The sequence below is a fragment of the Salvia splendens genome, chromosome 4 (genome assembly GCF_004379255.2).
Source record: "Salvia splendens isolate huo1 chromosome 4, SspV2, whole genome shotgun sequence".
Taxonomy (NCBI): Eukaryota; Viridiplantae; Streptophyta; class Magnoliopsida; order Lamiales; family Lamiaceae; genus Salvia; species Salvia splendens.
In genome coordinates this window covers 17,072,650-17,092,268 of record NC_056035.1, presented here as the reverse complement: position 1 = coordinate 17,092,268, position 19,619 = coordinate 17,072,650, and the positions used below count along the sequence as shown (strand labels likewise).

At 42.0% G+C, this 19,619-nt stretch overlaps 1 protein-coding gene across 1 annotated transcript; it reads left to right on the top strand.

The window, feature by feature from the left end:
* Positions 1–16,083: 16,083 nt before the first annotated feature.
* LOC121800740 (nuclear transcription factor Y subunit B-5-like) lies at positions 16,084–16,407 on the top strand. The gene has a single exon (XM_042200249.1). The coding sequence runs from the start codon at positions 16,084–16,086 to the stop codon at positions 16,405–16,407; it is 324 nt and encodes a 107-aa protein (XP_042056183.1).
* The last annotated feature ends 3,212 nt before the right edge of the window (positions 16,408–19,619 follow it).

Here is a 19,619-nt window from a genome sequence, read left to right as displayed (position 1 = left end):
ACGTTTCTTCACGCAGCGAGTCTAGCACTTTAGGTAACGGTTGAGCAATAGCTGTGAACAAGGCCGCATCCATCACCGATATCTGCTCCTCACTCCGGTTCACTGACACGTCCGGCTCGACGGAAACAGCGCCGCTTGGATTGTCGTCGTCGTCGTGCCGCCGGGACAAGGCATCCGCTGCCTTGTTTGTGGATCCCTTCTTATATTCAATGCTGAACCTATACCCCATTAGCTTCTGCACATAGAGGTGCTGATCCGGTGTTTGGAATATTTGTTGCAGAAGATCCTTCAAGCTCTTTTGATCGCTACGAATGATGAAGTCTCGCCCAAGGAGGTACTGTCGCCATTTCTGTACTGCCTCCACTATGGCGTAGAGTTCCTTATGATAAGTCGAAGCTACACGACGTCGAGGCCCCAATTTCTTACTGAAATAGGCAATCGGGTGTCTATCCTGGATGAGAACCGCCCCGATGCCAATGACCGAAGCGTCAGTCTCAATACAGAACTGTTTGTCAAAATCCGGCAGGCTCAGGACTGGCGCCGATGTCATTGCCTTCTTGAGGGCCGAGAACGCCGCTTCCGCCGCCGGGGACCATACAAATGCCTCATTTTTAAGGAGATCCGTGAGCGGGGCCGCGATCATAGCATAATTCGCGATGAATCTCCGATAATACCCTGTCAGTCCCAAAAATCCACGCAGTCGCTTGACCGTCGTGGGCGATGGCCACGAAGTCATTGCTACGATCTTAGCCGGGTCTGCCTTTAACACTCCGTCTGACACCAAGTGACCCAAATATTCAACAGTCGTGCCGTAGAAAGAACATTTGGAAAGCTTGACAAAAAACTGATGTTGATGCAACAATTTTAGCACTTCTGATAAGTGTGAACCGTGGTCCTCTAGAGTTGAGCTGTAAACAAGAATGTCGTCGAAGAAAACAATCACACACTTTCGGAGCAATGGTTGAAAAATACTATTCATAGCCGCTTGAAAAGTAGACGGGGCATTGGTGAGTCCAAATGGCATAACTAGGAACTCAAAGTGGCCATTGTGTGTTCGGAAGGCCGTCTTAAAAACATCGGAGTCATGCATGCGTATCTGATGGTAGCCCGAGGGCAGGTCCAATGTAGTGAAAAATTTTGCCTTTCCGAGTTCATCAAAAAGTTCATCGGTTGTCGGAATAGGGAAATGATCCGGGACCGTGGCCAAGTTCAATGCCCGATAATCAATGCAAAATCTAAACGTCCCATCCTTCTTCCTGATTAGTAGGACCGGGGATGAGAAAGGGCTGTGGCTCCGCTGAATTATCCCCTGGTCTAGCATGTCCCGTACCTGTCGCTCGATCTCGTTCTTCTGAAAGTACGGATAGCGATAAGGGCGTACATTGATCGGCTTCGAATCCGGAAGCAGATGGATGCGGTGATCGAACTCCCTTTGCCGGTGCATGCCCGTAGGTACCGAGAACACCTGACGGTATTGCTCCAAGATTTGACGAACATCTGGCGGGATGTCAGGAGGAAATTCCTCATCCACCACTGTCGTGACCCCCGCCGAATCCACCTCAATTATTTCATAAAACTCGTGGCCCGACGAATGAGCTGTGAGCATTGCCAAGGACTGAAAAGATATCAGGCGGGGTGAAGGTTGGACGCCGTGCAGTGTCACACGGACTCCATTTCGACTGAACTCCAAGGTTTTCCCAACAAAATCGGCAGAAATCTTGCCCAACGACTCTAACCAATCCATTCCCAACACAATATCTGGACCGTGGATCTCCATAACGTGTAGATCGATGAGGAAGTCAACCCCCTGAACAGATAGCTTCGTACAGTGTGCAATATGAGAGCAGATTATTGAAGCACTGTTGCCCACATACACACGGAACGGTCTAATAGGAGTCAGTGCCAACTGCAATTGCTTCGCCACACGGGGATGAAGGAAATCATGTGTACTGCCGGTATCTATAAGTATACTCACTGTTGTTTTTCTGATTGTCCCCACTACATTGAATGGACGAGATTTAGTGCCCCCTGTCAAGGACTGGAGATGCGAAAAATCCGCAGCTATAACCGTGTCGCCCTCATCCTCGCCATCCGACTCCTCTCGACAGGTGACGTCCTCATCCTCGCCCACATAGGAAATCATCTTCTGTTTGCACACGTGGCCTGGCGCCCACTTTTCCGGACAATGATAGCATAGGCCTTTTCGAGAGCGCTCTGCCTTCTCAGCGTTCGATACTCGAATCGGTCTATAGGGTGTCTTCACCGGCTCCTTGGGTGCCGTGTCCGCCTGACCGCCGGGTGGGCCCTGACTGGCCAATGCAAATCGGGAGTCCCAGTTGGGCCATTTGCCGCGATTCGGCGGGTTTTGGCGAGCTTCATGTGATGCCGCCAGCCGCAAGGCCAACGCCATAGCCTCAGCCAACGGACCTGGCTGTTGTAACTCTACTTTTTCCTGAATAGGTTCCTTAAGACCAGTGATAAAATCGGGATTAGCGCTTCCTCAGACAGGCCCTGAACTCTGTTAAGGTATCGTTCAAAAGCATCGTGATATTCCGCCACTGAACCTGTCTGTACCAATTTGGACAACGGGCCAATACTGTTGCGAAAGCTCTGCGGATCAAACCTGTGGTGCACGTCCTCCAAGAATACCAGCCAAGTCACCACCGGATTATTAGCTCGGTAATTGAAGATCCATTCGGCGGCCGGTGGTTGAAATAACATCACCACATAGTGAAGACGTTCAGAATCTGGCATCTGTAGGTGGTCGAAATAATATTCCACTCGTTAAATCCAATTAGCCGCATTTGATCCATCAAAACGAGGCGCTTTCACGGTGAGATCCTTCGGTCTATCGGTCCTTGTCATCGGGTGCATCATACGATTAGGGGGTGCATCCCACGCGGTGGCCTGACAAAACTGTCGAAACCCACGATCAACATCCCCCCGTAGAGATCACGCGGCCTGTCCCAACTCGTGCGCTGCCTAGGACCAGGCCGATCGCGGTAGGCTGTAGGATTGTAGTCATTCTGTTCAAAATGCTCGTCACGTCTAAATCCTGCGCGTACCGCACCTCTGCGGTTACGGATATCCCCACCACGACCCCTCCGGCCATGGATGAAAGTCCGGGGGACACCCTCTTCCGCCATCCACTCATCGCGTGGGGAACGAGTCCCCTCAAAATCAAATTCGTCTGAGAATTCGACGTTATCCGGCTCGGTGGCGCGCGGTGCCTCCAGATTGTCAACCCGTGTGTTTGTCGCCTTCAGGCTGAACTCCAATTCGTCAAATCGGGCCATGATCTTCTCCAGGAAGTTGGACGGTAGTATGGTCGTCCCAGTCACGTCTTGCTGCGGAATGCCATCGTCGTGGCTAACGGGGTTGTGGTGTCGCGGCTGACTCTCCGCGTGACGATTGAACGCTGACGATCTGCGCGACGGATCGCCGATCAGCAATTGTGCGTTGCCTCCGGTGAAGAGGCCCGCGGGTGGAACTAGGTTCTCCGAGCCGTCCATGTAGAGTACGCAATGAAAGACACCAGTTGTTAAGGTTATACATCCTTAACGAGCAGATTCCGTTCACGATCAAGAAACAAGTACCGAAGGAATCGAGCGCCCAACGCTTGGGTCGGTGATTACTCCGGAAGAGGGCGGCTGAGCGCGAGATAAATCTCGTCGGCAGCCTTAGGAGAAGTTTCTTGAGTGCTAGCAATTAAGCCAAAATAATATGGATTTTATTGATAATCGTATGTTAACACATAGGCTCTATTTATATCTAAACCCTAAGGTTGATTCGACCTATCCTAATACGTTCTGAAAAGAACCAACTAAGAAAACCCGAACAGGGCTTATAATTCGCCCGACTCAATTGCAAATAAAAATAATAATATTCTCAAAAATAAAAGGAAAAAAAACGTGAAAAATAAGGAAATCTAGTCCGCGAGTCTCCGTGGTGCCTTGATGCGGTTCCTTGGCCTCAACGTCTGTGTTGTCGCTGCTATGCTCTGATCCTGTTGCCTGCTCGAGGATGTCTCGAGCGCAGCCTCTGGTTCCCTCTCCTCGGCCTCCTTCTCACTGCCACAATGGACACTCGCAGCCTCCGGTTCCCTTTCCTCGGCCTCCTTCTCACTGCCACAATGGACACTCGTATCAGTTTCCTAGATAATATTTTCACTTAGTAATGCTTTAAACATATATGTTGTTCTTGAGCTCCTTTCATTGTTTTTCCAACTTTCTTTGTACTGCTTGTGGGAGTTTCATCTCCTGTTTTACAATTAATCGCATGCTTTGCTGCAAGGTAATTGCTTTGAAAGATTTTAATTTGTTTTCAATAGTTGAAATGTGAACCCTGATACGCGTTGGAAGCTGTACAAGCGCGGAGTCAGGGAGGTAGTTTGGCCCAACAATTCATTTGAGTAAAAGGAGTCAACGCATGAAATCTCGACAGTAGTTAGTTGTTATTTCCTGATTTATTTGTTGCATCTTTTTAGCATTACTTATTGTGAGCCTATATATATTGAGCACTCCACAAACGAGAAATCATCTTGGAAACTCAGTATTTTGGGGCGTTTAGCGCAGGCCTCCTGTTTCGAGTTATTCCTTGTTCGTTTATTTCTAATCAATAAAACCGAGTTTTTTCCCTTTTATTTATCGAATTCATTGTGCCCTTGACAAGCAGTACTTGAGCGAGTTTCTTTTGAACAATATCTGAGCACTCCTTGTGCTCGTATCGGCCGACGGCCTTTCCTCTATCAAATTGGTGCAATGACGATGGTAGTTTCCACTCGGAATACGGACACCCGGCTGGATGGATTAGAGAAGGCTACTGGGGAAATGGAGAAGGGCGTTGACTCTCTTCATGCGTCCGTAGGTGAGTTGAACGCCCAGCTTCAAAAGATGGATGAACGGATTTCAGTGGTGGCTTCTCAACTCGAGATGTTCATCGCGGAGATGCGTAAGGCGAATGGCAAAACAGGGTCCAATAACGAAGAATCATCGGAGAACCTGGAGTCTGTCGCCGCGGCAAGGAGAGCACCGCGTCGCTGACCATGCCCTCTTCCGGCGGTTCCGAGGCTGTGGGATGTCTGGCGAGGGCTGAACAGTACTTCTTGGTCTCCAATACCCCATTGGAAAACCGAGTGAAGGTGGCCATGGTAGCGCTGACGGGACTGGCCCTCCCGTGGTACCAACTTTTGATCAAACGCATCCCCACTCTCTCTGGGGATCGGTTTTTACAAGAGCTTATGAACCATTTCGAAAACAATGGCGCCCTAGATGAATCTGAGGCCTTCGCAGCGGTCCGCAACACCGGTTCTCTCGCTGACTATGTAGCGGTCTTCGAGTCGTGTCTCGCCTTGGTACCGGACGTAGCACACCATCAATACTTGGGTTTCTTCTTGGCTGGCCTTCGCTCTGAAGTTTGCTTGCAAATGAAGGCGGCCAAAGTCAAACTATTCGGATGCAGTCCAGTTTGCCCTCGACATCGACCAAGTTCCAGGTAACCTACCGTCGTACTTGGGACCGTCGCCGTCCGCCAACCAGCTGGCCGCGTTGGTATCAGGCTCTGGGCGAGCTTTCACCAAAGGATACTCCCAATCCTTCTCGTCCTAGTCGGTCGTGGGGCCATCCCGGAACGCATCATGCTGATTCAGGAATATGTCGACAGAGGAGTACAGAAAGCATATTGCGGCGGGAACGTGTTTTAAGTGCGGCCTGAAATTCAGACCCACCCATTGTTGCACCCAAAGACTCTCAACGTGTTGGTCTATGATGATGGGGATGACATGGTGGCTGACGGGCCAGCGGCGGAGGCAAATGCGGTGGAGTCTGACCAGGAATTGGAATTGTCGGAGTTGTCCTCGAACTGGTTGGATACGTCTCAGACCATGAAATTATTCGGGAAAATCGGTCGACATAAGGTGTTATTAATGGTGGATAGCGGTGCTAATCACTGCTTTATTTCAGATAAGCTCGCTACCCTACTTGACTTGCCGGTGACGCTAACCGTTCCCTACTCCGTGACTTTGGGCGACGGCTCTCGGGTCCGGGCAGCAGGGATTTGACGAGACGTCGACCTGACATTGGCTTCCGAGGTCTTTACACTTTCGTATTATGTATTTCCTCTGCGGAACATCGACGTCATTCTGGGCGTGTCATGGTTGGCTTCCTTGGGTGATGTTACCGCCAACTTGAATGATTTAACCAAGCACGAGTCTATATTCGAGTCCTGTTCTGCTTGTTTAAAAGAAGGATGGATCATGGAGATTTTGTGAGCACAAGGAGTGCTCAAGAGAGTGTTCAAAAGAAACTTGCTCAAGTACTGCTTGTCAAGGGCACAATGAATTCGATAAATAAAAGGGAAAAGACTCGGCTTTATCGATTGGAAATAAACGAACAAGGAAGAACATTGATAAAATCCTCACCAGGAGGGCTGCGCTAAACGCCCCAAAATACTAAGTTTCCAAGATGATTTCTCGTCTGTGGAGTGCTCAATAACAAGTAATGCTAAAAAGATGTAACAAATAAATCAGGAAATAACAACTAAGCTATGAGAGTTCATGAAAAACACTCAACTATATCTATTCCCTAGAGAGCAATAGAGTGTTGGAGAACTTGCCTAGTGGTAAAGGCCAAGTCTATGACTTCTAATGGTTCTTATGAATCTCAAAGAGATGGAGTTCTCAAAGAGACCAAGTATGGCAAGGTACTTGACTAAGAATCACCTATGTAAGTGTGAAGTGTGGTCGCTTTATAAAACACACTTATGAATCCAAAGTGGTGTCCAAGACCGCAATGGACACAAAACGTGAGAACGGATGAGGTTGAGGTGTTTAAGCGTTAACACCATTGTCTCGGTGCACGCCGTGGGGGATTAGTTCAAAGCATCACGCTACTAAGCCGCCTGTGTATCCGATGGTGTCGACTATGGAAGGTTCAAGGCCAACAACTACCTATCCTTATGCTTATATACCTCTCGAGGGTTGAGCTTGTGTCTACATGCATATGCATTCGGCTATTTCTACTCATGTGGGGGATTGTAGAAATCATGGTAATAAATATGCCCGGTCAATGGATTTTGACCACATAATAAATGTGACGAGACATTTAATTTGTGAAATTAAAGGACATAGCGTCGATCTACATTTTACGTAGATAAATGTAGTATATTCACTTTCTCAAATCCGATTTCCGGTGAGTGAGAAATAGTGGATTAAAGTTGGGCATAATTAGCTTTTAATTAAAGCTTGGAGTTGGAGCTTAGGGAATAATTAACTAGTGTTAATTATCCCACATTGGAGGATTAACACATCTTTTAATGTGTATAAATTAAGTGACTTTATGTTACTTAATAATTATAGCTGACCAAGATGGGTGAAAGAGCCCACACGCGAGCACACGCGCGCGCGCCGCCGCCGCCCGCCCGCCCGTGCCCGTGCACGCGCTCGTGCCCGTGCCCGTGCTCGTGCTCGCGCTCGCGGGCCGCTGGCCTCGGGCCCGGGCGCGATCCCGATCCCGATCTCGATCTCGATCTTGATCTTGATCTTGATCTTGGACTTGGACTTGGACTTGGACCTTGGCAATTGGACCTTGGCAATTGGTCTTTGGGTGGTCTTTGGGCTTGGTGCTTGGCCCAAACTATTCTTTTTAGACCACCGCTGAGTCAGCAATCCAAGTGGCTTGACACGTCGTCAAGCGAGGCACAGTCACGGCTGCCACGTAAGAAATCCACACGCTCCACACACGGGTGGCACACTCCAGCCACACGCCTGTAACCGACGTCGGTTACGAATTGCCTTGATGAGCCTTCAATGGCTGGTTGACCCTGCATGGTGGCTTGGCCTATAAATAGGCTAGTCATACCACTGCATTAGGAGACACACATACAAGCATTCTGCATCATAAGCTCTCTCCCTCTCTCTGCATTGTCTTTCTGTCGAAGCTCTGCTCTCTCCTCCATCCCGTTCGCCGTAGCTCTACTGATTGCGGTGCTGCATCAATAGAGACGTAGCCGTTTTACCTTTGGGGACGACACGCCAAACCGAAGAGCACTACCGGGGCGTATCTCGTCTTGCGGGAAGAGGCCTCCTCGACTCGGCTAAACTTAGTTCACGGTTACTGTTTCGAATTCTGTAATTTTCTTTGTAGTTCAGTTTCATCTTCTGTATTTCTTCTTTTGGGTTGTATTACGCCCGGTTTTGTTATCTCTTGTAATCCCCAGAAACCAACAGTAATTTTCACAACCTTGTTCAAAAGAATACAGGCGGAATAGTTGTATAGAAATTTTCTATAATTCCATTTTTTTTGGTCTGTTCTGTAGGTGTCTCGTGGAGGGCAGTCAGTGACCCTTGTAAGTTGTATAGAAATTTTCTATAATTCCATCTTTTGAATGATTTGCATATTCTAGACTAAGAAACTATGACCTGGGATGAAATGGAGACTGTGTAAGAGTTCTCATTACATGCGTGGAGATTTCTCAGTATGGTATCATTAATTTTCTGTATAATGGTTTTCATACTCTCTATGTCGTTGTTTTCGATCGTTAAAGAAAATTGCATCTTAACAATTAGCATTGTTACATGTACTTCTCGTTTGGTCAAGTAAAGAGTGTTAGGCTGTTATAGCATATGATAGAGTAAGAGGTAAGATGATGATTAAACAAACGAACAAATGGAAAAATTGAGGGTGCAATGGGAGGTACAACAATGAGGTCTCAACACTATTTTATTTTTTCTCTACTTTCTGAATATGAAATAGTTTTATAAATCAATCCCTCAATGTGCTTCATTTATATGCCCTCAGGTCCATGTACTCAAACCAAGAAATAATTCAACTCTGGAATCAAAGATGATGGAGACACCACCACCTGATAGTGTATCAGCTGTTCGAAACTCTTTACAAATGCTACCAGAGATGTAGAGTCGGATTTTGATGCTGGGGGAAAAATAAGGGAAATTATTATGGACGATGCCGAACCTTTAAGGTAAGCATTATTGTTTTCCCCTTGTCAATCCCAGTAACCTGATAGTCCTTATAAACAAGTAGATCCTGTTAACTCTTGAAATAGGAATCGGTTAGGTTCTTACGGGATTTTCACAAACTTCTTATGCGTAAAACTCAGTTTTATAGAAATTTACTGGTTATTTTACTGCTGGTGATAAACAATAGAACATTATGATTAGATAATTGCTACACGGCTCTACTATAAAAGAGTCTTCTGCTCAGTGCTTACTCTTAGCAGGATGACCGGAAATGATATCAAAACAAAGGTAGATCTGTGGGACAATTGTTCATCTTGCAGTATTTTTCTCACAACAGCAGATTTCCAGCTGAGACTGATAACTGTTAAAAATTTTATTCATATTTATGGATGCACAATCGCACAACCTGATCGTGAAGATTGAAGAATCTGTATATTGTATTGCTATGTTTCATGCAGACTGCCAAAGTTGAAGAGACAAATGGTTATCTTGTGGCGGCCCCCAAGGCAGAGAAAGAAGAACTAGAGTTGTTGCTCACTAAGGAAAGATGCAGACACTCAACCTGAAACAAGAATTAGCGGAAAACAAAAGAAAAAAAAAAGAAGAAAAGAATTAGCAAAAGCAGAGACCATGGGCATGTACTAGGTAGTTTATCTACTTGAAAAATATTTTTACTTGAATTTTATACAATAGAAACTAATTTATCCAATAAAAACGAGCTAACAGGCCCAATAGGAATAAATTTACATAGAGTAAGAAAGAAAAGAAATGTATCTTTAAAAATACAATTCGAACCATATAGATTAATGTATCTTGTTTTCGAGCACTTTTAGTTCGGGATACAAATCATCGTTTTCCTTTCACTACGTCTATTTTATTTCCTAAACATTCGTTAAATTGTTTTAGTTCGTTTGATTATTACTTTAACTCTAGTTTTGCGAACTAACAACATTAAGTACCAACAAAGGGGCAATGAGTTCCATTTAATTCAACGAAACAAGAGAGCGATAAATCTCTAGTTCGACATTAAACATAACAAAATAGGGTAATAAAGGGGCGGGTATTACAAATTGAGAGTGGAATAAAATGTAGAAAACGAATATAGTAGAACTGAGAATGGAATAAAGGGATGGTGAAGTGAAGTGAGAAATTGTGGTGTTTAAAGATAAAATAATTAAAATTAATTAGTACTCCCTCCGTCTTAATATGCACTTTTTTTCTTTTTTAGTCCGTCCCACAATAATATGCATTTTCCAATTTTGTAAACTCTTTTTCCTATATTGAGCTGAGACTCATTTTCCACTAATAATAATACTTTCATTACTTTTTCTTTCTATCTTTCTCTTACTCTTTCAATTGTGCATTAAAACTCATGCCCAATCCAATGCATATTTTTGTGGGGCAGAAGGAGTATATAACTTATTAAAAAGTAAATAATAATAATAATAATAATGATGATAATAGAAAAATCATTTGCGGTAACCGCAAAATCGGGTGCTAATTGCGGCGGACAACCAAAGTTGTGGTCAAATTTGGGACAGCAAAAAAAAATTAGAGGTTGCAATGAAGTCGCAAATCGCGGCTGCATTGACGGCCTCAATTTGCGCCCTTAGAGCATCATTAACCTCTACCCGGATTCAGGCCCTAAGTTCCCTCCATGTCATCATTTCCCTAATTTTTTAGCCAGGCCACAACTCCTATAACCCTTCAGGCCCCATCCAGGCCTCAACTATTAAATTGCACTATTCACAACTACAAGCTATTTTACTCGTAAAATAAAAAGCGTTGAACAATTAAAATATAAAAAAAATTCATTATTCAGTCGAAAATAAAAGATTACAAACAGTAGAAATAAAAAAATTACAAATCCTTGAAAATAAAAATTACAAACCCTAGAAATTAAAAAATACAAATCCTAGAAAATAAAAATTATAAATAGAAAAAGATAGGTGTAGAATAAAGTGAGAAATTGGTGGAAGAATGTTGAACAAATGGTATATAAATAGACAAAAATTAGAAAAAAAAAAAAAGAATTGGGGGTCCGGCCCGAACACCCTCCAACCCTAGGCCGGACAGCAACCAGACCCGGCCTCAGGCAGCTCACCAGTCACCAGGCGCGGCCCAAACCCGTCCCTGCCCCCCTCCAACGCACAGGCTGCAAGCCGGGACCCAGATGCGATCCGGTCCGCTAGTTTTATTGATGCTCTTATTGTGTGCTCTTAGTCATCATGATACACAAAAAAGAAAAGGAAATTCGAGCCTAGTTATGGAGCCCATATGAATGAGACTAAATAAGATGGATTGGAATATGATGATACCAAACTAGGCTTACTATTAATGCTATTTTCGATCATAAAAATAGTCTTGATAATAGATGATACAAATTTATCGAAAAATTGATAAAGTGGAAAGACATATAAAAAAATAATTAAAATATTATTAATAAAAAATGAGAATTACTAGAGAGAATCATTGCTTTAAATATATAAATAATGACTTCTATCAAACAAAATAGTCTTGATAATAGATGATTCAAATTTAGTGAAAAATTGATAAAGTGGAAAAGACATATAAAAATGATTAAAATATTATTAATAAAAATAAAAATTACTAGAAAGAATCATTGCTTTAAATATATAAATAATGACTTCTATTATAAAAAAATAGTCTTGATAATAGATGATTCAAATTTATTGAAAAATTGATAAAGTGGAAAAGACATATAAAGAAAATGATTAAAATTTTATTAATAAAAATGAAAATTACTAGAGAGAATCACTTGCTTTAAATATATAAATAATTAAGGACTAAATGGTGGGATGATATTTATTTCTTGTAAATTTAATCATACTGTAACATTGTTCGGGAACATAAATAAGTTATTTAAAAAAAACACATAAGTTATTTTACAATTACTACTATTATTAGTATGCATGCAATTTATCAGCTGTTATTACCCACCAAGAACTAGCTGCTCCCTCATTGATCAGGCGTGCATGAGACCTACTGACCTAGACTAGAAAGCTAGAGACCAATTATAATTTTGGCAATCCATTTACTTACATCTTCAACTAAAATAGACCTATACAAATATAATATGATTACAAATTATCCTAAATCTGTAGTATTTTTTAGAGTACGCAAAAACTATATTCTCTAGCTACACGAGCATGCAAGTCGCCATTTGTCTAGAAACTTATATAATCCATGGACATATATAAGTGCAAAACTCAATTCAGATTTCCAAAACAATATTCTTGAATAATTATAATGAAATAAAATAAGCGAGCGGTTAGGCTGACAAAGACAAATTAGAATTTAAATGATTATACTGATGAAAGGATTTGACATCATGGTAAGGTCATGCTCATAAAATATGAGGCTGGTCTTGATTGGATTCACAAGCTAAGGTAGCCTCTAGCCTAGGTCCACACTTCTAGATATAATCCAGAGGCTTCTGTCCTCTTACCCTATATAGTAATATAGGGCACATAATTCTTTCAACAATGTCCATTACATATTTACATGTTACTCCATTATATACTTTCTTTATTTTAATGTACCTTTTTTGGATATGAATATTGTTAATATACCAATTACTCCTCTTTATATATTTGTGGTTTTCATGTATCAATCACAGGTACAAAGAGTAAAATTTGTGACACTTTAATTAGAAGAAGAAAAAAAGTCTATTGAGTGAACTAGAAACCATATATTTTGAATATTTGATGTTTATACAATCTACACGATTTTTTTCGATAAAAATCATTCACGCATGAAATTATATTATGAAGTTAGTATCTATCCTATGACAACTCATTATCCAACTAACAATACTAGTATGTCATTCCAACCTAAGTAGCATTGTTTCTCAGATAATGAGTCCATATAATGAAATTTTGATTTCCATGTCATGATAAAATCATAACAATCAAAAACTCTATATATTGCCACACCGACATTTCGTGTTGTATGCAGTTCATGAATTAGCTAAATATTTGTGTATTTAAGTGTCAAATAATCCTATTTAATTTGATTATATTTAAATATTTTAAATAATATAATACACCTCATATCGTGTAGCAGTTAATTAAGTTCATCATATATACACAAGATATCTAGCTAGAAAGAAGGTTGAGATTTGATTCTTAGGAAAGGTAATGGGCATATCCCATAAATAATGTGGTGCAGTGCATAGCTCAAGATATTGGCTAATGTAATGGGAATTAAAGCTAGCTTTGCTGCCAAATACAATGGCACAAACAAACCAGAAACTAGGGTTTAATTCTTAATTAATTAATTGAGGAACAAACGTGCATCAATCTAGCCCATTCATTTCCCAACTGTAGATACAATTATTTTAGACGAACTGTAGACACAATTGTATAATTAGGCATTCAAATACTTGAAGAACATTGGAGGCAGTGTAATTATATTGTTTAGATTAATTAAATATGATTTATATGAGGGACCACATCTTAATCTATAGAAACAATTTCCTTTCCCAAAATAGGGTGCTCCAGTCAGATATACCGGCGATTGGTCCAAACTTATTAGCCTTTTACTATTGATAGAAAGCATTTTTGAAAAAGTAAGATTTTGGGCTCCAATTTTGCTTAACGTCACATATTAAATCCCAAGTTAAGGCATCAATAATTAGGTTTTCTAAGCTAGTGTTAACATAATATGGAATAATAAGCGAGACCTTTTTTTTGGGCACCAAAATTAGAATAATGATATTTAGAGAATTAAGTGTAGAGTAATGATATTTACAGAATTAAGTGTAGAGAATAAAATAAAGTAATATAATGTGAATAGAATAAAGTAGCAGAGTGTAATTGTACTAAAAAGGAATGAATCGCTTGTGGTGGGACGGAAGAAATACTGAGTAAGACAAAATATATATGGGGATCTACCATGTCTTAAGAAAGGGGCACTGCTCACTGAGATTGAAGGGGGCACTTCTCATTAAAGTAAAATTGGTTTAGATTGGATAAATAATTAGAAAAATATATATTGAGAGTACTCTCTAACCCCTTAAATTATACTATGAGTTTTTCTTATCCAAACTAAACACTTTGAGGAAGAATCTGTGTTGTCTTGAACATTCGTGCTTGGACCAATTCTTCAGCTCCCAAGAGCATTGTAGGCTTCATATGATTGGAGATCTTATGTGTTTGGTTCAATGGGAAAATGAAACGTTATGAATCTAGCTATAACACATGAAAGATTTAATTTTAATCTTTACTCATTTTTTAGAAAACATTGATTGGAATTGATGGAGTTTAGACAATATTGTGCTGATATTATTAATTCGGCATACACCAAGGAGGAATAGTTCAAAACATCACTCTACTAGCTTGTCGGTATGTATGATAATGTTTACTATGGAGATTCAAAATCAAAAGTTAATTACCGCTCCAAATACAGTATTATTTCTCGGTACTTGAGCTAAGAGTCTGCACCATGCATATGCATTTTCCACAGCCGAGACGTTGGTTTGAGCTTGTAGGGATCTAATGAATGAGGATGATTGTTGGATATTGACATGAGTTAGCGGATGGAGATCATGGGGATCCCTATGGCTTCCACCACTTGTAATCTCCGTTGGCTCAATATTTTTGTATATGGTGGCTTAATGCATCTTACATGTTCTCATGTTGTGCAGCATGAGGTTGTAATTGAGAGAATATCCCTAACACGCAAAACATTCTCTATTCTCTCTCTAGCTTTCAATATCTTAGTTTGCATTTTAGAAACATTGTATTGCTTTGTTCTCGACTCATCATTAACTTTGAGAGAATATCCCTAACACGCAAAACATTCTCTATTCTCTCTCTAGCTTTCAATATCTTAGTTTGCATTTTAGAAACATTGTATTGCTTTGTTCTCGACTCATCATTAACTTTGCTAGTTCCTGTGAGTTTGAGATGCTTCTGCTTGAAAGGAGAAAAAATGTTTCATTTTTGAAGACATTATGCCAATTCGTGAGCACTAGTTCACTACAAAAAAAAAACGGTCATTAGTGACGGCGAAAACAGCTCAAGAACTAGTGACTGATGAATGACTGAAATTCGTCAGTCACTAATTAGTATCAGATAAGTCTGTCACTAATATATGGCAGCCACCTACTTTTCCGTCATTGAGTGGGCTAGTAACTTTGGTGACGGACAAATCCGTCACTAAAAGTTTTTAGTGACAAGCTTGTTATTGACGGATCTGTCGGTAACTTTATCCGTCAATAACTATGTTTAGAGAAGAAATTTCGCTGATTAGTGACGGAATTATCCGTCACTAAATTGTAAGTTTTTTTTGTAGTGGTTGGGGCCTGTCTCGTCTTTCAGAAATATAGATATCTCGTCTCAACTTTAATAAGGCAATAGTTTACTTTCTTCTAACTATTATTTTTATTCTCATACTTTTGGTCACTTATAATAACAAGAGTTTGCTCGTATAAGTCTACTTAGCCTTTTGCTCAAAGAAAATTTTCGCTAGAATCGGTCGATGCTCCACTCATCCAATGTCGTTATTCTATAATAATTGAGTCTGGGTTTCTAACATATGAGTCAACTTATTTTTCATCTGATTCGGGAATATAGACAATGAGGAGATTAAATGATCTGACTTCATTAATTCCTCGCCGTCAGATTCTCCATCAAAGTTTATTCTTGGGCTGAAATTAATTTGGGGGCGGTTCTTAATTAAACATAATTACATTACTAATAATTGATTAGCACATTTAATTATAAAATACATAAATATTCTTATGGTAACTCAAATGTATATTAATTTACTTGCACTAAGAAAACCTTATTATGTACTATAATGTCTTAACACGAAGTCTGCATTTTCTATCTGTGAGTTACATATCTTTCTATATCATGTCCGAATATCAAATGTTGAGGCCTCAACATATTTTTCATCCGTCCGATAATGTGTCTTATTTTGACTCGATATGAGCTGTAAGAAATGTGAAATAATGTATATGTAAACAGTAAACTAGCATATAATGGTGGACAGACCAAAATAAAAAATGACACAGCGACTTGAAATATGTGTGAAAGTGGTACTATAAAAGTTTGTTTCCAATGAAATGAGTGGTGGTAGAAATGACAGATGGGAACGAAAGATTGCTGCCGATCGCGAATGTTGGGCGGATCATGAAAAGGATAATTCCGCCAGGCGCCAAGATCTCTAAAGAAGCCAAAGAAACTATGCAAGAATGTGTGTCCGAGTTCATCTGCTTCGTCACCGCCGAGGCGTCCGACCGCTGCCTTAAGGAGAACCGGAAGACGGTGAACGGAGACGACATCTGCTGGGCCCTCACCTCCCTCGGTTTCGATAACTACTCTGACACCATGCTCACCTTCTTGAACAGATGGAGAGACACTCGCCCAACCCCAACCCCAACCCCAACCAACAAAACTACATAAACAAAAAAAAACCCCTTCTTCTTCTTCTTCATCAAACTTGTTTTTGAGGTAATTCTTCGCAGATCTCATTTAGGGCTCAAATTTCGGCGTTTTAATTTATTTCAGTACAGTCAATAGTTTTAAATAAGTTTGTAATTTGGACTTGTTTTTACCACTTAATTTATAATCTGGAAAAATCACTGGCTTTTGCTTCTCTACAACACGAGATTTTCTTGTTTTTGTTCTTCTTCCAAATAACAACGACTCATGCTTGTCGCTCACAATTACTGCACTTAACTTTTACCCAATTCTAAAATGAAATGGAAAACTTTCCCTCAGAAATCAAGTTTTCTCAGTGAAGATGCATAACCTTTAAATTTATGAGTAAAACATGAGAAGACAACATATTATCTAGCACAGAAAATAAAATGAAAAAGCTTTAACTTGTTTATCCAAAATTCTCCAATTTTTTATTTTTGTTTTTGTTCTTTCATAGGAGTACCATATTTAGATGAAATCAATAAGATCAGCTGTATGCTTGTATTTCTAACTCCCTCCGTTCCGTGGTAGTTGAGTCATTTCAGTTTCTGCACTTAGCTTTGGAAAAATAATAGTAATAAATAGTTAAAGCGAAAAGAGAGAGTAAAGTAAGTGAGAGAATAATGTAAATAAGAGTTTTATCTACATTTCTCTCACTTACTTTACTTCATTTCACTTTAACAATTTATTTTCAGTTTTTTAAAATGAGTGTGGAAAATAAAATGAGCCACTACTACGGAACGGAGAGAGTAGCTTCATAGTGTATAATTTGCTAGTGTCTTCTTTCTCATATTTCTTTATAGTTTCACTACACACGCCCTATTTATATGTATGGTCAAATATGAAATATTAATGTCTAATTGTAAAAAGGAATACTGTGTATTGTTTTGTCCGAGCATAAATAATATCCTATACATAATTATGAGTACCTTTGTCTAACAGTTTTGCAAATACCTAACCCAAAAAAATATAAAGTGTTTTTATGTACTCACAATCCTTATCAAACTGTGTTGTTAACATCAAGATTTAATTGGATGTCTGATGAAAAGAGAGGGGGAAGTGGATGGCTGGTAATAATATTGCGATTTCTGAATAATTTCATATACAATAACTCTATATTTCAAACTAAGATTGTAAGACAAGGTTTAGTTCATTGTTCTAAATTTGTTACGAAATCTAATTAAATTCATACTTGAAATCAATACATATGCATACAAATCGCGGGGAGCTTTTTAAAAAAAACATTACTCACTCAAACTCTCAAGATAATTCGAAAACCCCGATTTATTGGTTAGAAGCAAAATTGCATTTCACCGTCACATGTCACCGAGAGTTAAGGATATCCACTATGGGATCGCCGCGCCTATAGCCCCGGCGGGGGCGATCCCGAGGCGGATTATAGTGTAGGCGACGTCCGCCCCGGGGCGGACGAGAAACGGGGGGCGGACGCCCATTCGGCAAAAGCGGGGCGAGGATGCGCCGGTCGGCCATTAGGCGCGCCGGCGGTCCTCGAAAATTGTTTTTTTAATTACCTCTATAAATACCACTCCCCCACCACCCATTTTTACACCATTTTCACACTCTTCCTTCATTCACTATCTACACTTTCACTCTCTAAAAATGCACGGTGGAGACGACGAATCACCCGGCTCGCAGGAATCAGGCTATGGCGGCAATCCTTCACAGCCGTCGGGATACGACGGCTATCCTTCTCAGCCGTCGGGATATGGCGGCTATCATTCTTAGCCGTCAGGATATGGCGGGTCTCCGTCCCAGCCGTGGATTTGGGGTCAATCTCCTCCGCCGTAGGCATCGAGTCCAAACCTTCCTCCATCTCAGTCGTGGAGGTCTTCTCCAACGCCCCCACCTTTTCAGCGGAATCTGAGTCGCTCGGCGTTTGGAGATTACAGACTCAACCTCGTCGCGCTTAACCAGCCGCGTCCGGAGTCCCCTTTCCTATCCAGCCAATCTCCTTACACCGAAGCAGATCAAGACGCACTAGATACCATGATGGGGCTGCTCATTTCCGGCGTCCCGGGTGGAAACATCCGTTCCGACCCGAAGCAGTGCCGGGGGCGGTGGCGGTAGGGGCGGCGGCGTCGGCAGTGGCGAGGGCAGCGGCGTCGGCAGTGGCGGTGGCTCGGGCTCCAAACGGGGCAAGCTCTACACCAAAGCGGAGTCCATTGCCGTGACGAGGACGTGGGATGCCATCACATCGGACCCCATTGTGGGCACCGATCAGACCGAAGGGAGCTTTTGGCGGCGCGTCCTGATGCCATATGACGTGTTCAAACCTTCCAGCGCCCGAGAGCGCAACCCAGAACAGATCCGCAAAAAGTGGTCTAGGATTCTGCTGGCTACCAAGCGGTTCGCGTGCAGATACTAGAACAACCTTCTCCAAGCTGAGAGTGACCGAAGTGAAGCAGACGTGAAGGCCCTGTCGATGGGCCAATACAACACGGAGGGTTGGCCGAAGTTCACAATGTGGGAGGAGTATCTAGTCCTCGCGGATTGTCCGAAATTCAAGGAAATTTGCGTGCAAGAGGTCACTGGAGCTCCCGGGCCGAAGCGTATAAGACACAACCTTGTCGGGGACTACAGCAGCGGAAGCGGCTCGCACTCGTTCGAGCAGAACGACGAGCAAGTCGAAGAGCCCGCCCCTACACACACTCGGCGAGGACGGCCCCCGGGACAACAGGCCTCTATCCGCAGCGCCAGAAGGGCTCGAAGTGCCTCCCGCCTATCGTCGGCAGCGTCTGGATCGCGCATCCCGCAGCCCGCCCCAATCCCACAGCACATGGTTCCTGGTCCCCACGAGGTCTTGAGGGAGAACCTCGATGTGCAGTTGATACAACAACTGCAGGACGTCTGCAGCAAATACCTAGCCACCGATGACCCGTACATCAAGAATATATACCAGAAGCTCATCACACGGATTGAGCGTCGTCTAGGGTTGGCTGATGATGCTCCTGGGGGAACCGCGGCCGGCAGCAGAGAGGGAGGAGGAGAAGAAGAAGAAGAAGAAGAAGAAGAAGAAGAAGAAGAAGAAGAAGAAGAAGAAGAAGAAGAAGAAGAAGAAGAAGAAGAAGAAGAAGAAGAAGAAGAAGAAGAAGAAGAAGAAGAAGAAGAAGAAGACGAGGAAACCGACTCCGACACCGAGTAGACAGTGGCGGAGTTTTTATTTGTATTTTATT